The sequence below is a fragment of the Microcaecilia unicolor genome, unplaced genomic scaffold, assembly GCF_901765095.1.
Source record: "Microcaecilia unicolor unplaced genomic scaffold, aMicUni1.1, whole genome shotgun sequence".
Lineage (NCBI taxonomy): Eukaryota > Metazoa > Chordata > Amphibia > Gymnophiona > Siphonopidae > Microcaecilia > Microcaecilia unicolor.
The window spans coordinates 357,694-380,858 of record NW_021963486.1 but is presented as its reverse complement, the minus strand read 5'-3'; the positions used below and the strand labels follow the sequence as shown (position 1 = coordinate 380,858).

At 46.0% G+C, this 23,165-nt stretch overlaps 2 protein-coding genes across 2 annotated transcripts in view; both read right to left on the bottom strand.

Annotated features, from left to right (window-relative positions):
- The window catches only part of LOC115459358 (zinc finger protein 585B-like), a 72,590-nt gene extending 58,660 nt beyond the window's left edge, over window positions 1-13,930 (bottom strand). The window contains exons 1-2 of the mRNA XM_030189195.1: window positions 11,569-13,930; window positions 11,141-11,439 (exon numbers count right to left, since the gene is read on the bottom strand). Coding sequence (XP_030045055.1) covers window positions 11,141-11,439; window positions 11,569-13,834 — 2,565 coding nt within the window. The 5' untranslated portion in view covers window positions 13,835-13,930. The remainder of the gene's footprint in view (window positions 1-11,140; window positions 11,440-11,568) is intronic.
- Window positions 13,931-13,997: 67 nt separating this feature from the next.
- The window catches only part of LOC115459357 (putative protein ZNF720), a 53,046-nt gene continuing 43,878 nt past the window's right edge, over window positions 13,998-23,165 (bottom strand). Inside the window, exons 3-5 of the mRNA XM_030189194.1 lie at window positions 22,652-22,768; window positions 14,125-14,322; window positions 13,998-14,008 (exon numbers count right to left, since the gene is read on the bottom strand). Of these exons, the coding sequence (XP_030045054.1) occupies window positions 13,998-14,008; window positions 14,125-14,322; window positions 22,652-22,768 (326 nt within the window). The remainder of the gene's footprint in view (window positions 14,009-14,124; window positions 14,323-22,651; window positions 22,769-23,165) is intronic.

Here is a 23,165-nt window from a genome sequence, read left to right as displayed (position 1 = left end):
ACCGACTGTCGCGTCGGGTATCCTGCTGCAGGCAGTAATGAGATGTGAATGTGTGGACAGATGACCACGTCGCAGCTTTGCAAATTTCTTCAATGGAGGCTGACTTCAAGTGGGCTACCGACGCAGCCATGGCTCTAACATTATGAGCCGTGACATGACCCTCAAGAGCCAGCCCCGCCTGGGCGTAAGTGAAGGAAATGCAATCTGCTAGCCAATTGGATATGGTGCGTTTCCCTACAGCCACTCCCCTCCTATTGGGATCAAAAGAAACAAACAATTGGGCGGACTGTCTGTGGGGCTGTGTCCGCTCCAGGTAGAAGGCCAATGCTCTCTTGCAGTCCAATGTGTGCAGCTGACGTTCAGCAGGGCAGGAATGAGGACGGGGAAAGAATGTTGGCAAGACAATTGACTGGTTCAGATGGAACTCCAACCTTTGGCAAGAACTTAGGGTGAGTGCAGAGGACTACTCTGTTATGATGAAATTTGGTGTAAGGGGCCTGGGCTACCAGGGCCTGAAGCTCACTGACTCTACGAGCTGAAGTAACTGCCACCAAGAAAATGACCTTCCAGGTCAAGTACTTCAGATGGCAGGAGTTCAGTGGCTCAAAAGGAGGTTTCATCAGCTGGGTGAGAACGACATTGAGATCCCATGACACTGTAGGAGGCTTGACAGGGGGCTTTGACAAAAGCAAGCCTCTCATGAAGCGAACAACTAAAGGCTGTCCTGAGATCGGCTTACCTTCCACATGGTAATGGTAAGCACTGATTGCACTAAGGTGAACCCTTACAGAGTTGGTCTTGAGACCAGACTCAGACAAGTGCAGAAGGTATTCAAGCAGGGTCTGTGTAGGACAAGAGCGAGGATCTAGGGCCTTGCTGTCACACCAGACGGCAAACCTCCTCCAATGGAAGAAGTAACTTCTCTTAGTGGAATCTTTCCTGGAAGCAAGCAAGATGCGGGAGACACCCTCGGACAGACCCAAAGAGGCAAAGTCTACGCCCTCAACATCCAGGCCGTAAGAGCCAGCGACTGGAGGCTGGGATGCAGAAGTGCCCCTTCGTCCTGTGTGATGAGGGTCGGAAAACACTCCAATCACGGTTCTTCGGAGGACAACTCCAGAAGAAGAGGGAACCAGATCTGACGCAGCCAAAAAGGAGCAATCAGAATCATGGTGCCTCGGTCTTGCTTGAGTTTCAACAAAGTCTTCCCCACCAGAGGTATGGGAGGATAAGCATACAGCAGGCCCTCCCCCCAGTCCAGGAGGAAGGCATCCGATGCCAGTCTGCCGTGGGCCTGAAGCCTGGAACAGAACTGAGGGACTTTGTGGTTCACTCGAGATGCGAAGAGATCTACCAAGGGGGTGCCCCACACCTGGAAGATCTGTCGTACCACACGGGAATTGAGCGACCACTCGTGAGGTTGCATAATCCTGCTCAACCTGTCGGCCAGACTGTTGTTTACGCCTGCCAGATATGTGGCTTGGAGCCCCATGCCGTGACGGCGAGCCCAGAGCCACATGCTGACGGCTTCCTGACACAGGGGGCGAGATCCGGTGCCCCCCTGCTTGTTGACATAGTACATGGCAACCTGGTTGTCTGTCTGAATTTGGATAATTTGGTGGGACAGCCGATCTCTGAAAGCCTTCAGAGCGTTCCAGATCGCTCGTAACTCCAGGAGATTGATCTGCAGATCGCGTTCCTGGAGGGACCAGCTTCCTTGGGTGTGAAGCCCATCGACATGAGCTCCCCATCCCAGGAGGGACGCATCCGTGGTCAGCACCTTTTGTGGCTGAGGAATTTGGAAGGGACGTCCCAGAGTCAAATTGGAGCAAATCGTCCACCAATATAGGGATTTGAGAAAACTCGTGGACAGGTGGATCACGTCCTCTAGACCCCCAGCGGCCTGATACCACTGGGAGGCTAGGGTCCATTGAGCAGATCTCATGTGAAGACGGGCCATGGGCGTCACATGAACTGTGGAGGCCATGTGGCCCAGCAATCTCAACATCTGCCGAGCTGTGATCTGCTGGGACGCTCGCACCCGCGAGACGAGGGACAACAAGTTGGTGGCTCTCGTCTCTGGGAGATAGGCGCGAGCCGTCCGAGAATCCAGCAGAGCTCCTATGAATTCGAGTCTCTGCACTGGGAGAAGATGGGACTTTGGATAATTTATCACAAACCCCAGTAGCTCCAGGAGGCGAATAGTCATCTGCATGGACTGCAGGGCTCCTGCCTCGGATGTGTTCTTCACCAGCCAATCGTCGAGATATGGGAACACGTGCACCCCCAGCCTGCGAAGTGCCGCTGCTACTACAGCCAAGCACTTTGTGAACACCCTGGGCGCAGAGGCGAGCCCAAAGGGTAGCACACAGTACTGGAAGTGGCGTGTGCCCAGCTGAAATCGCAGATACTGTCTGTGAGCTGGCAGTATCGGGATGTGAGTGTAGGCATCCTTCAAGTCCAGAGAGCATAGCCAATCGTTTTGCTGAATCATGGGGAGGAGGGTGCCCAGGGAAAGCATCCTGAACTTTTCTTTTACGAGATATTTGTTCAGGGCCCTTAGGTCTAGGATGGGACGCATCCCCCCTGTTTTCTTTTCCACAAGGAAGTACCTGGAATAGAATCCCAGCCCTTCCTGCCCGGATGGCACGGGCTCGACCGCATTGGCGCTGAGAAGGGCGGAGAGTTCCTCTGCAAGTACCTGCTTGTGCTGGAAGCTGTAAGACTGAGCTCCCGGTGGACAATTTGGAGGTTTTGAGGCCAAATTGAGGGTGTATCCTTGCCGGACTATTTGCAGAACCCACTGATCGGAGGTTATGAGAGGCCACCTTTGGTGAAAAGCTATCAACCTCCCCCCGACCGGCAGGTCGCCCGGCACTGACACTTGGATGTCGGCTATGCCCTGCTGGAGCCAGTCAAAAGCTCGCCCCTTGCTTTTGCTGGGGAGCCGCGGGGCCTTGCTGAGGCGCACGCTGCTGACGAGAGCGAGCGCGCTGGGGCTTAGCCTGGGCCGCAGGCTGTCGGGAAGGAGGATTGTACCTACGCTTACCAGAAGCATAGGGACCAGTCTTCCTTCCCCCGAAAAATCTTCTACCTGTAGAGGTAGATGCTGAAGGCTGCCGGCGGGAGAACTTGTCGAATGCGGTGTCCCGCTGGTGGAGAGACTCTACCACCTGCTCGACTTTTTCCCCAAAAATGTTGTCCGCACGGCAAGGCGAGTCCGCAATCCGCTGCTGGATTCTATTCTCCAGGTCGGCGGCACGCAGCCATGAGAGCCTGCGCATCACCACACCTTGAGCAGCGGCCCTGGACGCAACATCAAAAGTGTCATAAACTCCTCTGGCCAGGAATTTTCTGCACGCCTTCAGCTGCCTGACCACCTCCTGAAAAGGCTTGGCTTGCTCAGGGGGAAGAGCATCAACCAAGCCCGCCAACTGCCGCACATTGTTCCGCATGTGTATGCTCGTGTAGAGCTGGTAAGACTGGATCTTGGCCACGAGCATAGAAGAATGGTAGGCCTTCCTCCCAAAGGAGTCTAAGGTTCTAGGGTCTTTGCCCGGGGGGCGCCGAAGCATGCTCCCTAGAACTCTTAGCCTTCTTTAGGGCCAAATCCACAACTCCAGAGTCATGAGGCAACTGAGTGCGCATCAGCTCTGGGTCCCCATGGATCCGGTACTGGGACTCGATCTTCTTGGGAATGTGGGGATTACTTAATGGCTTGGTCCAGTTCGCAAGCAATGTCTTTTTCAGGACATGGTGCAAGGGAACAGTGGACGCTTCCTTAGGTGGAGAAGGATAGTCCAGGAGCTCAAACATTTCAGCCCTGGGCTCGTCCTCCACAACCACCGGGAAGGGGATGGCCGTAGACATCTCCCGGACAAAGGAAGCGAAAGACAGACTCTCAGGAGGAGAAAGCTGCCTTTCAGGAGAGGGAGTGGGATCAGAAGGAAGACCCCCAGACTCCTCGTCAGAGAAATATCTGGGGTCTTCTTCGTCCTCCCACGAGGCCTCACCCTCGGTGTCAGACACAAGTTCACGGACCTGTGTCTGCAACCTCGCCCGGCTCGACTCCGTGGAGCCACGTCCACGATGGGGGCGTCGAGAGGTAGACTCCCTCGCCCGCATCGGCGAAGCTCCCTCCGCCGACGTAGTCGGGGAGCCTTCCTGGGAGGTGGCCACGGTCGGCACCGCACGTGGTACCGACGTCGGGGACCTCAACCTGGGCGATGGACCAGCCGGCGCCACGCTCGACGGTACCGGAGGCGCAAGCACCGCCGGTACCGGAGGGGTAGGGCGCAACAGCTCTCCCAGAATCTCTGGGAGAACGGCCCGGAGGCTCTCGTTCAGAGTGGCTGCAGAAAAAGACTGAGAGGTCGATGCAGGCGTCGACGTCAGAACCTGTTCCGGGCGAGGAGGCTGTTCCGGGCTGTCCAGAGTGGAGCGCATCGACACCTCCTGAACAGAGGGTGAGCGGTCCTCTCGGTGCCGATGCCTGCTGGGTGCCGACTCCCTCGGCGACCCAGAGCTCTCGGTGCCGACACGGGGAGGAGACCGGTGTCGATGCTTCTTCGACTTCTTCCGAAGCATGTCACCGGAGCTCCCCGGCACCGACGAGGAGGACGTAGAATCCATCCGTCGCTTCCTCAGGGCCGAGACCGAAGAGGGTCGATCCCAGGGGGGCTGTACCGCAGGAGCCCTCAGGGTAGGAGGAGACCCACCCGAAGGCTCACCGCCACCAGCAGGGGAATGGACAGCCCTCACCTGCACTCCTGACGATGCACCTCCGTCCGACGACATCAGCAGACGAAGTCTCGGTACCACCGACGTCGATGCAGTCGCCCGATGCCTCGGCGCCGATGCAGAGGTCCTATGCCTCGATGCAGTCGATGGAGCGGCAGCCAAGGAAGATGGTCCGGACGCTGACGACGTCGATGCACTCGATGCCTCCGGTGCCGATGCCGACGAAGAGCCCGAGAACAAAACGTTCCACTGGGCTAATCTCGCTACCTGAGTCCGCTAGGCCTACCCCGACAACGAAAGAAAACTTACAGGGCAAAAGCTGTGAAAATTACGGGAAGGGCAGAAAACCCGAAAGGGTCTTCCGGAACACTTCCCGAACTTTTTCAACGAAAAACAAGGAAAAAAACACGTCGAAAAGGACGCGCGAGGTCGACTCTCTGGGGCACGAACGGCGTAACACGACCGTACCGAGCGCGGACGAAAGAAGACTGGCCGACTCGAGCCGGTTTCGGGCGGGAAGACGGCCGCGCATGCGCGGTGCGCATGGGCGCGCAAGGACTAGCAAAGGCCTTTGCTAGTAAACTTTCCGATGGAGGGGGCTGCCGAGGACGTCAACCCATCAGTGAGAACAAGCAGCCTGCTTGTCCTCGGAGAAGCATGCCAATATTTCCACACTAGGCAGGCTTTACCTCCCCAGCTCAATCTGTATCAAAGCAATTTGTTTACTTTTTTTTTTTTTGAGAGGGAATGAGGAGAGGGTAAGTCTATATACTGAAGACCATGTGGCAGCCCTGTAGATATCTCCTGTGCTGGCTATGCCTAGGTTTGTGTTAGAGATATCTGCTGCTCTCAGATGATGGGGGTTCAACCATGCATAGTAGCTTTATCTTGGTTGTTCTGCCCTCATGTTCATGGAAGTAGGGTGCATTGTTATGTATATTTAGTATGAGTATTATTTGCATTTAATTGCATTGTCTGTGTAATATGGTTTACTGAAGAACTAAAAGAACTAAAAACACAAGTCAGAAGTCTAGAACGTGCATGGAACGAGAAAAAAGACGACTCTAAACTTAACGCCTGGAAGCAACTACAGATAAAATAGAAATACACTATCAGACAGACTAAAAGAGCATATTATAAAACTAAAATCAGTCCAGGCTACAAGGATACACATAAACTCTTCCAACTCATAAACAATCTACTAAATACCACACCGGTTACCTCTAATAATATAGATACCCCATCAGCAAACAACCTGGCCAATTACTTCAAAGAGAAAATCATAAAGCTACGAACCACTATACCCAACAACTCAATTGATTATGCAAGCCTCCTTGAATGCCTAGACCCAATACATGGAGAATACCCAGCAGACCGATCATGGACCAACTTTGACGCGCTATCGATCGAAAATATTTCCCAATCACTCAAAAGGTACGCCAAATCGCACTGTAGATTAGACATTTGATAAGAAATGCCCCCCAACAATTTATAACAGACCTCATGAGACACTTGAACGACATGCTACAAAATGGTTTTTTCCCAAAGGATAAAGGAAATATTTTACTTACTCCATTACCTAAAGACGCAAAGAAAAGTACAAATGACCTAACCAACTACCGCCCAGTAGCATCTATCCCTCTAATAACCAAACTGATGGAAGGTGCAGTGACGAAACAACTCAGTAACCACCTACTGGAAACACATGTGGAAACAAAAACTGGAAACACGGGAAAAAGGGGAAAAGACCGTAAAGGTCTTCTTCCAAGTTCTTTCTTTTATTTTTTTTCTAAGCAAAAACTCAAAGACGCACGAGGGTCAACTTGAGGGGCTCGAAACGGCGCAAACACGACCGTCCCGAGCGCAGACAAAAGAAGACTGACGAACATGAGCCGGTTCGGGTGGGAAGACGGCCACGCATGCGCGGTGCGCATTGGCGTGCGAGGACTAGCAAAGGCCTTTGCTAGTAAAGTGTTCCGATTGGAGGGGCTGCCGTGGACGTCACCCATCAGTGAGAACAAGCAGCCTGCTTGTCCTCGGAGAACATACTTCTCCTACAATTTGACATGTTCAGTGCCTTCGATATGGTCAACCACGGAATATTACTACATATCCTGGAATACTTTGGAGTTGGAGGTAATGTTCTTAATTGGTTTAGAGGATTCCTGACAACTAGATCATACCAAGTAACAACTAGCACGGCGATATCAGACCCATGGATACCTGAATGCGGAGTCCCCCAAGGATCCCCCCTCTCACCAACCCTCTTTAACCTAATGATGATACCACTAGCCAAGCTATTAGACAATCAAAACCTTAACCCATACATATATGCAGATGATGTCACGATCTATATCCCATTCAAACAGGACCTAAAGGAAATTACCAACGAAATCAACCAAAGCTTCCAAATCATGCACTCCTGGGCGGATGCATTCCAGCTAAAACTCAATGCAGAAAAAACACGTCGTCTTATACTAACCTCACAATATAACACAAATAAATTCACCACCATAACCACCCCTAACTATTCCCTCCCTATCTCAAACAGCCTGAAAATTCTGGGATTCACCATTGACCAAAATCTCACACTTGAAAACCACGTGAAGAATACAACGAAGAAAATGTTCCACTCCATGTGGAAACTCAAAAGAGTAAAACCTTTCTTCCCAAGGGCCATCTTCTGAAACCTGGTACAATCCCTAGTACTAAGTCACCTGGACTATTGCAACTCGCTCTTCGCTGGCTGTAAAGAACAGACCATCAAGAAACTCCAGACGGCCCAGAATACCGCAGCCAGACTCATATTTGGAAAAACAAAATATGAAAGTGCAAAACCCCTAAGAAAGAACCTATACTGGCTCCCACTGAAAGAACGTACCATGTTCAAGATATGTACGATTGTTCATAAAATCATTCATGGAGATGCCCCGACCTACATGCTAGACCTAGTGGACCTTCCACCCAGAAATGCTAAACGATCTTCCTGCACCTTTCTCAACCTACACTTCCCCAGCTGCAAAGGGGTCAAATACAAACTAACACATACGTCCAGCTTTTCCTACATGAGTACAAAGATGTGGAGTGCACTACCAACTCACTTGAAAACGATCAACGAATCAAATAACTTCTGCAAAGCTTTGAAAACCTATCTTTTTAACAAAGCCTACCACGAGAACCCATAACTACTTGAACACAACCCTTACACTCCTTTATTCAGAATGTCTCACTGTACAACTGCATAACCAGATCCTCTTGTTTTCTTTTATCTCTTTGCAACACCAGTTGTATTTCTTCCCTGTTATGGAGCTGCCATAACAGAGCTTTGTAAGCCACATTGAGCCTGCAAATAGGTGGGAAAATGTGGGATACAAGTGCAATAAATAAATAAATAATAGATAGCACTGTATAATGGGGATTCCCCCTCCCCCCTATAGTGTGCAGTTTCCTGTGATTGACTCTTGCTGAAAGTGTATTCTTGCTCCCTGTGTGAGCTTTCCCTATTGGCTGTTAGCTCTGAGCTAGGGCCAGCCCTCCCTCTCTGCCTCTGGAGGCTGTGTGACAGAGTCCCGTGAGGAGCTGCAGAGTGAATGCACTTATCTCTCTATATAAAAGGCAACACCAACGTTCTGTGAAGCCTCCAGAAGGAAGTGTGAAGGGGGAGAGATATCCGGTTTCCCCATGAGTGTCTGCCCCGCCCTCTCTGTAACACAAACAGTCAGTGAAGGAAAACAGCAGAGCACGAAATCAAATCGCTGGCTCTGTAACAGTGAAGGACTCAGAGGGGGGAGGGGAGAGAGGGCAGGGACACACACACTCCCACATGCACACAGAAGAAAACATTGCTAGCCCCCATTTCATTTGCATCAGAAACGGGGCTTTTTTACTAGTAAGTCAATAAGAGGAGTTTGAACTGTATGCGAAAATGGATAGGGAGCCAATGAAGTGACTGAAGGAGAGGGCTAATATGAGCATAGCGACACTGGCGAAATATACTTACCATGTCAACACAGTAAAACATCATAACAGCGAGGGGCGTAAGCAGAGGGAACATATGGGCAGATAAAACAGAGTAACAGGAGTTAGAAAAAAATAGGCCTAAGTTAAAGGAAGTTTCATGTGAAGTCAGAAAGGAGCAGGAATATGATCTTAACTAGGTATTCGTCCTGTTGTGTGTGTGACTAGCAAGTTAGTTGATTCTTCCATTAAAAGCTTTCACCTGCTTCCTGAAGTACAGATAGGCTAGCGTTGAGTGAAGCCTTTCAGGGAATGCATTCCAGAGTGTGGGGGTTACTCTTGTAATAAAGAGATTTAGGTCTTTTTACCACCATCCCAATATTCATACATATCCCGGGAAAAGATTGGAATGATAAAAGACCAGGTCACGTATGAGAAAAGCAATTTATTAACTTACCAATAGAGTATACAGAATTAAAATAAATTTTCTCATAGGAGTACAGTTCTGCTTATACAAAAGTATTGGCTGACACTGCCTCAAACATTTACTAATCAGGCTGCTGCTTATATGCTGTTTCTACACAAAGCCCTTTTTATAAAACATTAGTTCATTCTTTTCACTCATCATCTTTTTCTCTTGTGTTGTACAGCCCAAAACTCCCTGCTACTTTATGTATTACCTCATGTTCTGCTTCCTGAACTCCTGTTCACATACTATTCTAACTACAGTCTTTGTCTGCTAGTTTGGTCAGCCTTCACCTTTAACAATATCCCTTGATCCATAACGGTGCTGCTATTTCTTCACTCTGGAGAAGGCTCTTTTATTAGATGTATATCTATCGTTATAATAAATGCTATGTACACCGCTCTGAAGGCCTGTGCCCTAGGGTGGTATGGAAAAGATATGGAAAACTTAGGGGCCCCTTTACTAAAGGGTTGCTGCTCGGCAACCCGGAACTACCGCCAGCCCAACGCAGCCACCGGCAGTAGTTCCCCCTCCAAACGCACACCATTTCCGGCGCTGCAGGATTTAAAAAATATATACTACCAGGGTTGCGTGGGAGCCCTTACCACCACCTTAATGGGTGGCGGTAACATGGCCATGTGTTTTTTCAAGCTTTTTACCTGCTGCGGTAAAAAAGGGCCCTGGCTCACGGCAAAAACAGCAGCTGCCACAGGGCCCTTTTTAACGCAGCTTGGTAAAAGGGCCCCTTAGTGCATGGCCATTAATAGAAAAACTGGAAAAAGCAGCCATTTTACATATGCAGGAAAAATAGCCTTAGCACACAGGAATGATCCGTGTAAGCAAAAAAAAAAAAAGGCTGCTATCTTTGGTGATCTGGATCCTTTTGGATATCCGTCTATCAAGTTTATCTTTACTTGCAATGATTTTATTTTTTCTTCGATGTGTTTTTTTTTTCCTCAAGGAGTAGTAGTTACTTTTCTTCTTTACACCTGGCCCTGATTGTTAAAATTCTCTCAATATGTTTATTAATTACTTGTTATACTGCCCTTCAATATAAATTAACAGAGCGGTTTACATACTAATCTGGTTAAAAAAAAAAGTGACTACAATTCAGTAATAGGCTAGAAGAAATGAAGTACAGCATAACAAACAAACAAGCAAACCCACACAATCTGTCAATACTGTCGCCATAACTGTTAATTCCAACATCTTTCTCTTTCACATCTTCTTCCTCTTCTGTTGACTTCTTTCTCTCTTCCATTTCCAGATCTCCTCTCTCCATTTCTACTCACCCATCACAGATACGTCTTCTGTTGCCACAGATATGTCTTCTGTTGCCCCATCCTGTCACTGTCGTTGCACCTCTCCTATTGCACTCTTTTCCAATCCCCCCTTCTGTCTACATATGTCTCTTCCTGCAGCAGTTCTCCGCTTTTCTAAAACGTTCAGTACATGAACATATTTTGGGTGGATTCTCTGCTACTTGGTGAGGGGTGCATTCAGATCGTAGCTTTTACCACACTCAGTACATATAAAATAGTTTGAATCCTGAATGGATTCTGCTTTTGTGAGGTTTTCTTTTTCCATACTAAGTACATGTAAATGATTTCACTTAGGGACAATGTCTCCAAACAGGTCAGTTTTGCACATTCCATGACAGATAATGAACCTCATTCCCGATTATGAGGAGTAAGAGTTCAGTCTCTTAAATTTACTGCTAACGCTTGTTGCAGTACATGGATTATGACAAACAAAGCTTCCTTCAAGAGTTCATAAGTTGTAGCATGTAAAGGCAACTTATCCATATAGCTTGGAAATTCTATTTAATCAAGCTTGATGGGACGTATTTCTGTATCCTTCTTCACAATCAAGTTTTCATACCCTTTTCATTCGCCATAATTTTTTTTAGGATTATGATCTCAATGATTTTCTGGTACAGTGATATTGTAATACTTACTAAGGACCCGATAGTCAGAAAATGTCTCCCTTATGACTGAAGCTTTTACCATACTTAGCACATTTATATAGTTTCACTACCATGCGGATTTTCTGGTGCTTTGAGAGGTTTACCTTGTATCTGAAGCTTTTACCACAATTAGTACAAGTAAACATTTTCACTCCAGTGTGGATTATCTGGTGTGTTGTAAGGTGTCCCTTTTTCCTGTAGCTTTTACACTCAGTACATCTATACTGTTTCACTCCTGTGTAGACTTTCTGGTGCTTCGAGAGGTTTACTTTGTATATGAAGCTTTTGCCACACTCAGTACAAGTACAGGTACAAAAACTTATGATCTTTCTAGGGACAGAGAAAGCATCTGTTCATAATTTGTGATTGTTCTCCACTTTGAACTGCTATACAAATGCTAATGCTAATAATAATATAAATGCCTAAATTAAATTAAATTGTTTCATTCCAGTGTGGATGATCTGGTGTGCTGTAAGTTGTCCCTTGTTCCTGAAGCTTTTACCACACTCAGCACATGTATATGGTTTCACCCCTGTGTGGATTTTCTGGTGCGTTGCAAGGCACCCTTTGCCACTGAAGCTTTTTCCACACTCAGTACAAGTAAATGGTTTCACCCCTGTGTGGATTTTCTGGTGCCTTATGAGGCAACCTTTGCCCCTAAAGCTTTTTCCACATTCAGTGCAAGTGAATGGTTTCACCCCTGTGTGGATTTTCTGGTGCCTTATAAGGCATCCCTTGTCCCTGAAGCTTTTTCCACACTCAGTACAAGTAAATGGTCTCGCTCCTGTGTGGATTCTCTGGTGTGTGGTAAGGTTTTTCTTATGACCAAAGTGTTTACCACACTCAGTACATGAATATGGTTTCACCCCTGTATGGATTTTCTGGTGTGTAGTGAGGTGCCCCTTGGTCCTGAAGCTTTTACCACACTCACTACAACTAAATGATTTCATACCTGTGTGGATTTTCTGGTGTATTGTGAGGTATGCCTTAAGAAGAAAGGTTTTACCACACTCAGCACAAAGATACTGTTTCACTCCTGTGTGGATTCTCTGGTGCATTGTGAGGTATGCCTTCCGACTGAAGCTTTTATCACACTCAGTACATGTATATGGTTTCACCCCAGTGTGGATTTTCTGGTGTGCTGTGAGATGCCCCTTGTTCCTAAAGCTTTTATCACACTCACTACAACTAAATGATTTCACTCCTGTGTGGATTCTCTGATGTATAGCAAGGTATGCCTTAAAAATAAAGCTTTTACCACACTCAGCACAACTATACTGTTTCGCTCCTGTGTGGATTCTCTGGTGCATTGTGAGGTATGCCTTCTGACTGAAGCTTTTATTGCACTCAGCACATGTATATGGTTTCACCCTAGTGTGGATTTTCTGGTGTGTTCTGAGGTGCCCCTTGTTCCTGAAGCTTTTACCACACTCACTACAAGTAAATGGTTTCACTTCTGTGTGGCTTCTCTGGTGCATTGTGAGGTATGCCTCCTGACTGAAGCTTTTATCACACTCAATACATGTATACGATTTCACCCCTGTGTGAAGTTTCTGGTGTGTTGTGAGGTTCCCCTTGTTCCTGAAGCTTTTACCACACACACTACAACTAAATGATTTCATTCCTCTGTGGATTCTCTGGTGCATTGTGAGGTATGCCTTAAGAATAAAGCTTTTACCACACTCAGTGCATATATATAGTTTAATTCCAGTGTGGATTCTCTGGTGCATTTTGAGGTATGCCTTCTGACTGAAGCTTTTATTACACTGAGTACATGCATATGGTTTCCCCCCAGTGTGGATTTTCTGGTGTGTTGTGAGGTGCCCCTTCTTCCTGAAGCTTTTACCACACTCATTACAACTAAATGATTTCACTCCTGTGTGGATTCTCTGGTGCATTGTGAGGTGTGCCTTAAGAATAAAGCTTTTACCACACTCAGAACATATATACAGGTTCGCTCCTGTGTGGATTCTCTGATGCATTGCAAAGTATGCTTTCTTACTGAAACTTTTATCACACTCAGTACACATGTACTGTTTCACTCCTGCCTGGATTCTCTGGTGCATTGTGAGGTGTGCCTTCTGTCTGAAGTTTATATCAGACATATACTGTTTCACTCCTGTATGTTTTTGTTGGTGCTTCACAAGGTTTGCCTTACAACTGAAACTTTTACCACACTCAGTACATGCATACAGTTTCACTGCTGTGTGGATTTTCTGGTGTTTTGTAAGGTTTTGCTTGGACCTGAATAGTTTACCACACTCAGCACACATGAATGGTTTCACTCCTGTGTGTATTCTCTGATGCGTTGTGAGGGTTCCCTTCTGACTGAAGCTATTACCACACTCATTACAAGTAAATGGCTTAATTCCTGTGTGAATTCTCTGATGCGTTGTGAGGGTTCCCTTCTGACTGAAGCTTTTACCACACTCAGGACATACAAATGGTTTCACTTCTGCGTGGTTTCCTTCGTGGACTGTGTGGCTGTCCTTCATAGTCAATCTTTCACCACTCTCAGTAGATGTGCCTAAAATAAGTCTCTCTCCTGAACGGAATGTTACAGTTCTTATGAAATTTTCTTCGTGATTGAAGTTTTTGTCTGAATTAGGACTTGAAGGTATTCTGTCACCAGTATTGTTTTTCTGGTGTTTTATGATGTTAGGTTTATTGCTAAAGCTGTTTCCATATTCAATACTTGTACACATTCTAGCTTCTTTATTATTTTTGTGGTGTTGCACTAGCTCTTTCTTCCTACTGAAACCTTTCTCGCCCTCAGAGAATGTAAAATATGCATCTCCGATAAAGATTTTCCGTTGTCCCTTCTGACTGAAGGTTTTTCCACTGTCTGTAGGTGGTCTCTCTTCAGTGTCAGATCGCTGCTGTGATTTCAGAATTGCACAATCACAATGAAATATCTCGCAAACATCACATAAATATCTTTGAACTCCCATCCTGTTTCTCTGCTCTTCCCTTATGTACGTGATAGTATTGGTACTGTGCTCACACAGAGCTGAGCCTCCTGCTGAATTTGTTTCTTTATTTTCTGAAATCCATCGATATTTTCCCGTTTCTCCCCTGTCAGAACAAGAAGCGGTTTCTTCTTTTCTTTCTAATAACAGCTTTTCCCCTTCTGACTTCTCGATGATCTTCCTGTGACGTATCTCTGTATTAATGTTTCTAGGATCATCTTTTTCTATATTAAAAAAAAAAATCAGAACATTGGACATTATTATAGTTGAATAGTTTAACAAGTTCAGTTAATACAGCCCTTTGTAAATTAGCCACCCACGCTGTACAGGAAAATAGTTACTCAAATGTAGCAGATGTTCTCAGAGGACAACAGGATTATTATTCTTACTGTTGGGTGACATCATACAGACACAGCCTGTGCGAGAACAACTCCCCTGCGTTAGTTCTAGAAATCTTTGGAAAAGATACACTTTGCATGTACTAGCTGTGCATGCTTGTTTTAATAAAACTGAGCATGCTCAGTTTCATTAAAATGAGCGTGCACGATGCTGAAAGCAGGACAGGGTGCCATCAATGTAAGGTCAGCGCGGGACAAATGCTTTAGCAGGCAGGGGGCAGAGGTGGCGGCGGCAGCAGGGAGGCGGGCCAAAATGTGCCTCCCCCACCCTTGGGCTCTGGCCCCCCCCCCCCCTCCTGTCGAGGTCTGGCTACGCCCTGTATGTATCTTCTTCGGGCAGGACCAGTTCAGTCTAATCTTAATAGCTTGTACAATACAGCTCCAAGGGAAGATGGGTAGATCAGTAAAAATAATCATCCTGATGTCTTCAAAGAACATAGGGTCAAGCAGAATGCAGTTATTCTTACTTTATGAAGGCTGACTTCCAGAGAGATCAGCCAAGGCTCTGACATTATGAGATGTGACATGACCAGCTAGAGTCAGTCCAGCCTTAGCATATGCCAAGGAAATACCACAACTAATAATCATTTCTATAGCGCTACCAGACATACACAGCACTGCATGCATTAGATGCAGGTACTTTCTCTGTCCCTAGAGGGCTCACAATCTAAGTTTTTGTACCTGGGGCAATGGAGTGTTAAGTGACTTGCCCAAAGTCACAAGAAGTTGAAGTGGGAATTGAACCCAGGTTACCAGGATCAAGGCCTGCTGCACTAACCCTTGAGCTACTCCCCCATGAAATACAGTTTGCTATCCAATTCAACAGAGTGTGTTTGCTGATGGCAGCCCAGAGACACTTCAGGTCAAAGGAAACAAAACCCTGGGTGGACTTACCCTGGTCTTTAGTCTGTTGCAGATAGAAGGCCAAGACTCTCTTGAAATCCAGAGTGTGCAGTGAGCTTTTACCTTGATGGGCATGTGGCATTGGGAAGAACAACTGACTGAAATAGGAAGGAACTTAGGATGCATGCACAAAACCACTCTGTTATAAAACTGAGTTTAAGTTGGATAAGCTATTTAAGTCTAGAACTCACTAACCCTGTGGGCTGAAGTTACTGCCACCAGAAATAAGACATTCCAGGTCAGGTACTGTAAGGAAGTGAATTTTAAAGATGATTTTTCAGCTCTGTCTTGACCGACCAGTGCACTCGGGGTCTGTATTGTTGATTAGAAGTAATTCTGTTTAAAAATGATTGTTTAACTTTGATTGTGTAAAAACAAGTTGGAATGAAGAAGATAAGACACAGCTCTAATTAATTTGGTATGTGAAGAGGAGTATGGCACTTGCTTCCCAGCTCCAGCCTGGCCACCTGAAGTTGGAGAGCATGTGACCATGTTCCCGCAGCATGGCTTGTTTATCTAGACAGAGAAGCATTCTGTAATTTTCCTCAGCTCTGAACATGAGTTCTGAGCCTAATAAAAAGGGGAGTTTCTTTCAGTGAAATCGGGAGCTCATCTGTGAGTAATGTACATACTGCGCAGAGGACTTGTTCCTGGTCTAAAAAGCTCCTGGCTTTCGCTATAATGGGCCCCCCCAGCTGACGTTAAGAGCCTGAATGATGTAAAGACCAGTGATGTTGTATGTATGTATTATTGTTTCTTTTCCTGGTCTAAGAACTCTTAGCATTGCTTAGATGTAGAGACCAGTGATGTAATGATTGTTTAGCTAATCATTCTGTGTATATAGCTAATCATTGTATATATCTTAACCATTGTATATATATCTTAATCAATGTAGAATTTAGCTCCTCTAATAAAGGTTTCATTTATCTAATACGAATCCAAAAGAATCCACGGTAATTATTGAGTAGTATGTGTCAGTGAGACAGGCTGTAAATTCATAGCGGTACAGGTACTTCAGATGGCAAGTGCCCAGTGGCTCAAAAGGAACTGTCATGAGTTGGGTCAGGATGCTGTGCTGGGTCAGGACCCAGTAAAATTGTAGGGGCTTGATAGGAGGCTTCAATAAAAACAAGCCCCTTATAAATCAAACAACTAAGGGCTGAGCATAGATGGGTTTACTTTCTATACGATGATAAGTACCAGTTGCACTAAGGTAGACCCTTACATAATTGGTCTTTAGAATTGACTCAGACAAGTGGTATTCAAGCAGTTTTTGTGCTGGACATGAAAATGGATTTAGGGCCTTGCCCTCCTACCAGATGGCAAACCTCTTCTCCCTGAAATTGTAGCACCTCCTAGTGGAATCTCTTCAGGAAACCAACAGGACCTGGGAGACACACTCTGGAACATTGAGCAATTCCATTACTACCCTCTCCACATCCAAACCATGAGGCCCAGGGACTGGAGGTCAAGATGAAGAAGGGATCCCCGATCCTGAGATAGAAAGCACTTGTGTCTTCATGGATTTTTGGAGGCTACCTTCATATGCCAGTAGGGTGTGATCCATAACATAGTTCCTCGATCCTGTTTGAGTTTCAGTAGTACTCTTGCTATGAGAGGTGGAGGAGGATAATCATACAGAAGACCCTTCCCTCAATAGAGGAGGAAATCATCCGAGGCTTGGCTCCCACACAATCTTAGTCTGGAGCAGAAATGAGGGATTTTCTTGTTGAGGTAAGAAGCAAAAAGATCTATCAAGGGAGTACCCCTCTCAAAAAGATCTTTCAGACTGTGCCCATGTTCACAGACCACTTGTGAGGTTACAGTACAGTTAATTTTCTTATATTCCGCTAATACCATTTATATAGTTCACAGCGGATTACAGAAAGAACACTAGACCATAAAAACATCTAGGATGTAACAAATATAGAACCAAGGAAAAAAACAAAACAAAAAATTAACAAAGCTAGCACCCTCTACTTTTTAGCCACATACTCAGAAAACAATAAAGTCTTAAGGCCTTTCTTGTACATATCATAAGATGAAGGAAGACGTAAATTAATAGGTAAAGCTCTCCAAAGTTTGGCTACCTGATACGCAAACTTGTAAAATATTTCTTCATGAGAAATACCCTTTGGACTTGGAAAATCAAATAAAAGAAATTTGCAATTGTTATATGATGTTCGACCCAACCATACAAGAGATGTCAAATAGAGCGTCATTAATCCCTGTACAATTCAATGTCTCTCGAAGCCTTAGAGTGGTTGCACTCCCCAGAAGCAGTGCATGGGCCTCCAGGACAGGTTGAATTGCCTCCGGCCTCGATGACATAAATGTCTTCAATGCCATAGCCTCCTATCAAGTCTGGAGACACTCCATCTACTCCTCAATCATGGTCCTCAGCTGCTCCTCAAGGGCTGCCATTGAAAAAGGCAAGGGCTCAGCTGGTGTGTTCATGTCCTTTAGTATCACCTGGGCTGTACCAGTAACCTGGTGTCACTGCCACCCCGCTCGTGAGCCCTTGAGCCCAGGCCACAGACAGAAAGGAAGTCTAGGAGAGACCTGAGGTAGACCGAACCACAATAAATAAAAGAAATAGGCCACAGGGTACTCACCTAGGACTCCAGCTCCCGCAGAGAGGTGCAGAACTCAGGACACGAATGTTCTGCACACAGATAACGGAAGTGGGGCCACAGGAACCAGCTGGCAACAACAGGTACTCCCAGCAGAACAGCAGGAACAATGATACTGGAACAGCTACCAGACTTCACCTACACCTGGCCGCCGTTCACCAGGAGTCAGACTCACAGAAACAGAAGCCTGCGCGGCCGCGTTGCTGATCTGCAAGGGCAGGCTTCTACATGGAATGTTGCTAGTGGAATAGCAACATTCCATGTTGAATCTCAAATAGGGAAATGGAAATGGGACTTGATATACCGCCTTTCTGAGGTTTTTGCAACTACATTCAAAGCGGTTTACATATATTCAGGTACTTATTTTGTACCAGGGGCAATGGAGGAAGGCAGATAGAATATATGATTATATTCAAGCTGATATTTAAAATCCCCTTTTCAGTCTTTCCACAGAGTCATAAGAAAAGCCTTGCTGAATCAGGCCAAGCTCCATGGAGTCCAGTATCTGACAGTGGCCAGTAGATCCCAAAACACAGATGTTTCTTTACTAAGGATGTTTGTTTATGATATACTAAGGAACAATAGGTTCAATACTTGCTAATGATAATGATAAATATCAAACAAAACAAACAAAAAAAAGCAAGTAGATAGTTGAACTCTACTGAGTGTTTTGAATAAGAGGAGGAAAAGACTTCAGACGCTCAGTCACCTGTGCATTACAACAAGCACTGCTCTAACCGAGGAGCTTCTTGAGTCTAAAAAACCTCCTGTTCAATTATATTTTAATTATATTTCAATTAAGCCTTTTTCTTTTTCATTCATTTAAAAATGCAGCTCACTACTGACAGCCCTCCACCATAATACCTGTACAGTTAAGCAATACTGTACAAGGACCTTGAACTGTTCATGACCCTGTACATACACAATCTGATAGCCTAAGCAAGTCAGTACATATAACTCATTGCAGCTGGCCTCACCCAGCTCCCATGAGGATTCGTAGTGACACACATGATACCACCATCTGCTATAAGACAGTGAAGGGCATAATCGAATGGGGCGCCCAAGCTTTCCTGAGGGCGTCCTCGCAGGACGTCCAGGCGAAGGGGCGGGGAAACCCGTATTATTGAAACAAGATGGGTGGCCATCTTTCGTTTCGATAATACAGTCGGGGACGCCCAAATCTCCACATTTAGGTCGACCTTAGAGATGGTCGTCCCTAGAGAGGGTCGTCCCCGATTTTCGGCGATAATGGAATCCGAGGACGCCCATCTCAGAAACGACCAAATCCAAGCCCTTTGGTCGTGGGAGGAGCCAGCATTTGTAGTGCACTGGTCCCCCTTATATGCCAGGACACCAACCGGGCACCCTAGAGTGGTACTGCAGTGGACTTCAGAAAAAGCTCCCAGGTGCATAGCTCCCTTACTTTGTGTGCTGAGCCCCCCAAACCCCCCTACCCCCACTCCCCACAACTGTACACCACTACCATAGCCCTTAGGGATGAAGGGGGGCACCTAGATGTGGGTACAGTGGGTTTCTGGTGGATTTTGGAGGGCTCACATTTACCACCACAAGTTTAAGAGGTAGGGGGGATGGGCCTGGGTCCGCTTGCCTGAAGTGCATTGCAGTACCCACTAAAACTGCTGCAGGGACCTGCATACTGCTGTCATGGAGCTGGATATGATATTTGAGGCTGGCGTAGAGGCTGGAAAAAATATTTTAACATTTTTTTTTAGGGTGGGAGGGGGTTAGTGATCACTGCGGGAGTAGGGGGAGGTCATCCCCGATTCTCTATGGTCATTTAGGGCACATTTTTGTGGCTTGGTCGTAAATAAAAAAGGACCAAGTAAAGTCGGCCAAGTGTTCGTCAGGGACGCCCTTCTTTTTTCCATTATCGGCCGAGGACGCCTATGTGTTAAGCACGCCCCAGTCCCGCCTTCGCTATGCTTCCGACACGCCCCCGGGAGCTTTGGTTGTCCCCGCAACAGAAAGCAGTTGAGGGCATCCAAAATCAGCTTTCGATTATACAGATTTGGGCAACCCTGGGAGAAGGACGCCCATCTCCCGATTTGTGTCGAAAATGAGCCCAAATGTGTACCAGGGCATGATAGATATATCCGACATCCTTATGGTTCTGCAGACTGATTAGTTTCCTGCTGATGTAGCAAAAGCACACCCTTTCTATGCTGGGAACGGAATTGCAGTGTGAAGCACTGAAGCATGTGTTTACACTATTCTAAGATAACTTATGTATATAAGTATGAACTGCACAAGACAACTTTGGGAAAGTACCTGACACAGTCCCTGAGCAGTGCTTTGTAGCCAGCATCTGAGAAAGGACTTTCCCCTCAGCTAACAATATTATTTCATTGTCTTTGCCAGATTATTCTCCTGTACTGTAAAAGTACCGTACATGTATTGTATTAGCTATGATATTCTTTCAGCCATACAATAAAATTGCCTATGTTTTATACCTGGTATTGTTGGTTATGTTTATCCCCGAACACCTCCCTTCTAAGGGTAGCCAGGTAAGGGCTACCAGGGGAGCTACCCAGCTCCCTACACTACGGCCCCCTTTACTAAGGGGTGCTCATGTTTTTTTAGGGCATGCTAAACGTTAGAGAGGTCAATGCATTCCTATGGGCGTCTCTAATGTTTAGCGCGCCCCCAATTTTAGCACGCCCTAAAAAACATGAGCGTCCCTTAGTAAAAGGGGGCCTACCAGCAGTAAAACTACTGAGCTGCGTTTTTGGGGGTTTTTTTGTGAAGATGTGGTGAAAATACAGAAAAGGAAACCGTTTCTCCCAGTGAAGTCTGTCAAGGACTCCACTACTATTGCTCCTGATGAAGTTTATTTGTAGAACGATAGCACTCTGTTGAGCACATCTTTTTGTCAGATAAGAGATCTTCTATATCAATATTGATAATGATATTTTAAATGAACCTAACCTAGGGGACTCCAAGATACAGTGCTTACTGGAAAACAACTACTACTATTACTATTACTTATCACTTCTATAGTGCTACTAGACGTATGCAGCGCTGTACACTTGAACATGAAGAGACAGTCCCTGCTCGACAATCTAGAGCTTACAATCTAATCAGGACAGACCAGGACAAATGCTGTGAGAACAATCCGTGACCACTTAAACTTCAGGAAATCACTCAAAACTCACCTCTTCAAAAAGGCCTATCCCACCGATCCAACATAAATCCCCGCACCCAGCATAATTAATGATCGTACTGCACAGTTTATAATCTTCACTTCCTTCGACCCCATGACGCCTGATCCACACCTACCTCATCTGACCACAATATAACTTTGTACCTGCTATCAACCGAATTCAAACGCCTCTACGGTACTATGCAAGCCACATTGAGCCTGCAAATAGGTGGGAAAATGTGGGGTACAAATGTAATAAATAAATAAGGATAAGGGAATTACTAAGGTGGAAATGATAAAATAAGGGTACTGAACAAGTGAGTAAGGGTTAGGAGTTAAAAGCAGCATCAAAAAGGTGGGCTTTTAACCTAGATTTGAAGACGGCCAGAGATGGAGCTTGATGTACCGGCTCAGGAAGTTTATTCTAGGCATATGGTGCAGCAAGATGAAAGGAACGGAGTCTGGAGTTAGCGATGGAGGAGAAGTGTACAGATAAGAGAGATTTACCCAGTGAACGGAGTTCCCGGGGAGGAGTGTAGGGAGAGATAAGAGTGGAGAGGTACTGAGGAACTGCAGAGTGAATGCACTTGTAAGTCAATAAGAGGAGTTTGAACTGTATGTGGAAACAGATAGGGAGCCAATGAAGTGGCTTAAGGAGAGGGCTAATATGAGCATAGTGACACTGGCAGAATAGAAGTCGTGCAGCAGAATTTTTAACTGATTGAATGGGGAGAGAGATGGCTTAGTGGGAGACCTGCGAGAAGCAAGTTGCAATAGTCTAAGCGAGAGGTGTTAAGAGTGTGGATAAGGGTTCTGGTCGTGTGCTCAGAAAGGAAAGGATGAATTCTGGTGATATTATAGAGAAAGAAACATCAGGTTTTAGCAGTCTCTTGAATATGTGCAGAGAAAGAGAGAAATGAGTCAAAGATGACCACAAGGTTAGAAGCTGATGAGCCTAAGGGCTCCTCCAAAGCCGTTCAGGCTCACTCTCGCCTGAAAGACTCCAAGAGGTACTGTCCTGGTCAGTCTCGGTCACTCCAGAGACCAGCTCTGTGAGTACCAGTGAGCACACTAAATATTGAACAAATGCCTTCATTGAGTTGAGGGATGTCAAACACATTGTATTTGGCATCCCCAGTCATTTTGAAATGTTGGCACCTACGCCTGGAGGAAAAGCCAATGAATCATTCTTAACCAGACAGACCAGAGGAAAGCCACTGCTTATCCCTGGCTGTAAACTGCTCAGAATCTATATATCTTTTGGGATCCTGCCAGGTACTTGGCCTCTGTTAGAAACAGAAAATGTTTCATCTGCTCCAATTTGGTATTTCTTATGATTTTCTTGGCACCATTTTTGTAATTCTTAGTTCAGGCCCTCTGTATGTTGTAATACCTCCCCTTTCTATGTAGAGTACTGATTATTACTCAACTGTACTGTGTAATATCTGCTATTACTCACCTGTGCATGAATGAGTTACTTCTTTCTCTCCTGATTCCTTTGGATCCCAGACATGTGGCTCTTCCTCTTGTTTAATCCTTGCTAATACTTCAGGATTGATGCTTTCATTGTCTGTGCCTAGGAATTACAAAGAAAATACATAGCAGTAATTCAAAAGCTGCAGTATATAATGGGGGAGGTTCTACTACTGTCATTAAAGCAGAGGGATATGGGGGTCATTGTTACAAATGACCTTGAAGCAGATTCTGAAAAAAGATTTTTACATCTATCTATCTATATTTATAACCAGAAGGAGATGGTAATATTTCTCTACAAATTATTGGTGAGACCTCATCAGGAGTATTGTGTCCCATCCCCTTCCTTGAAGAAAACTACTCCTTCCACCCCTTCCTACCCCGGGGTGTCCATGGTGGTCAGTGGTGCCTTGGCAGGAGTGGTCACCCTCTGCTCCTACCTGGCCCTAGGCTGGGCTCTAAAACAGCAGCCATGACTGCTCATGGCAGTCTCATGGTAC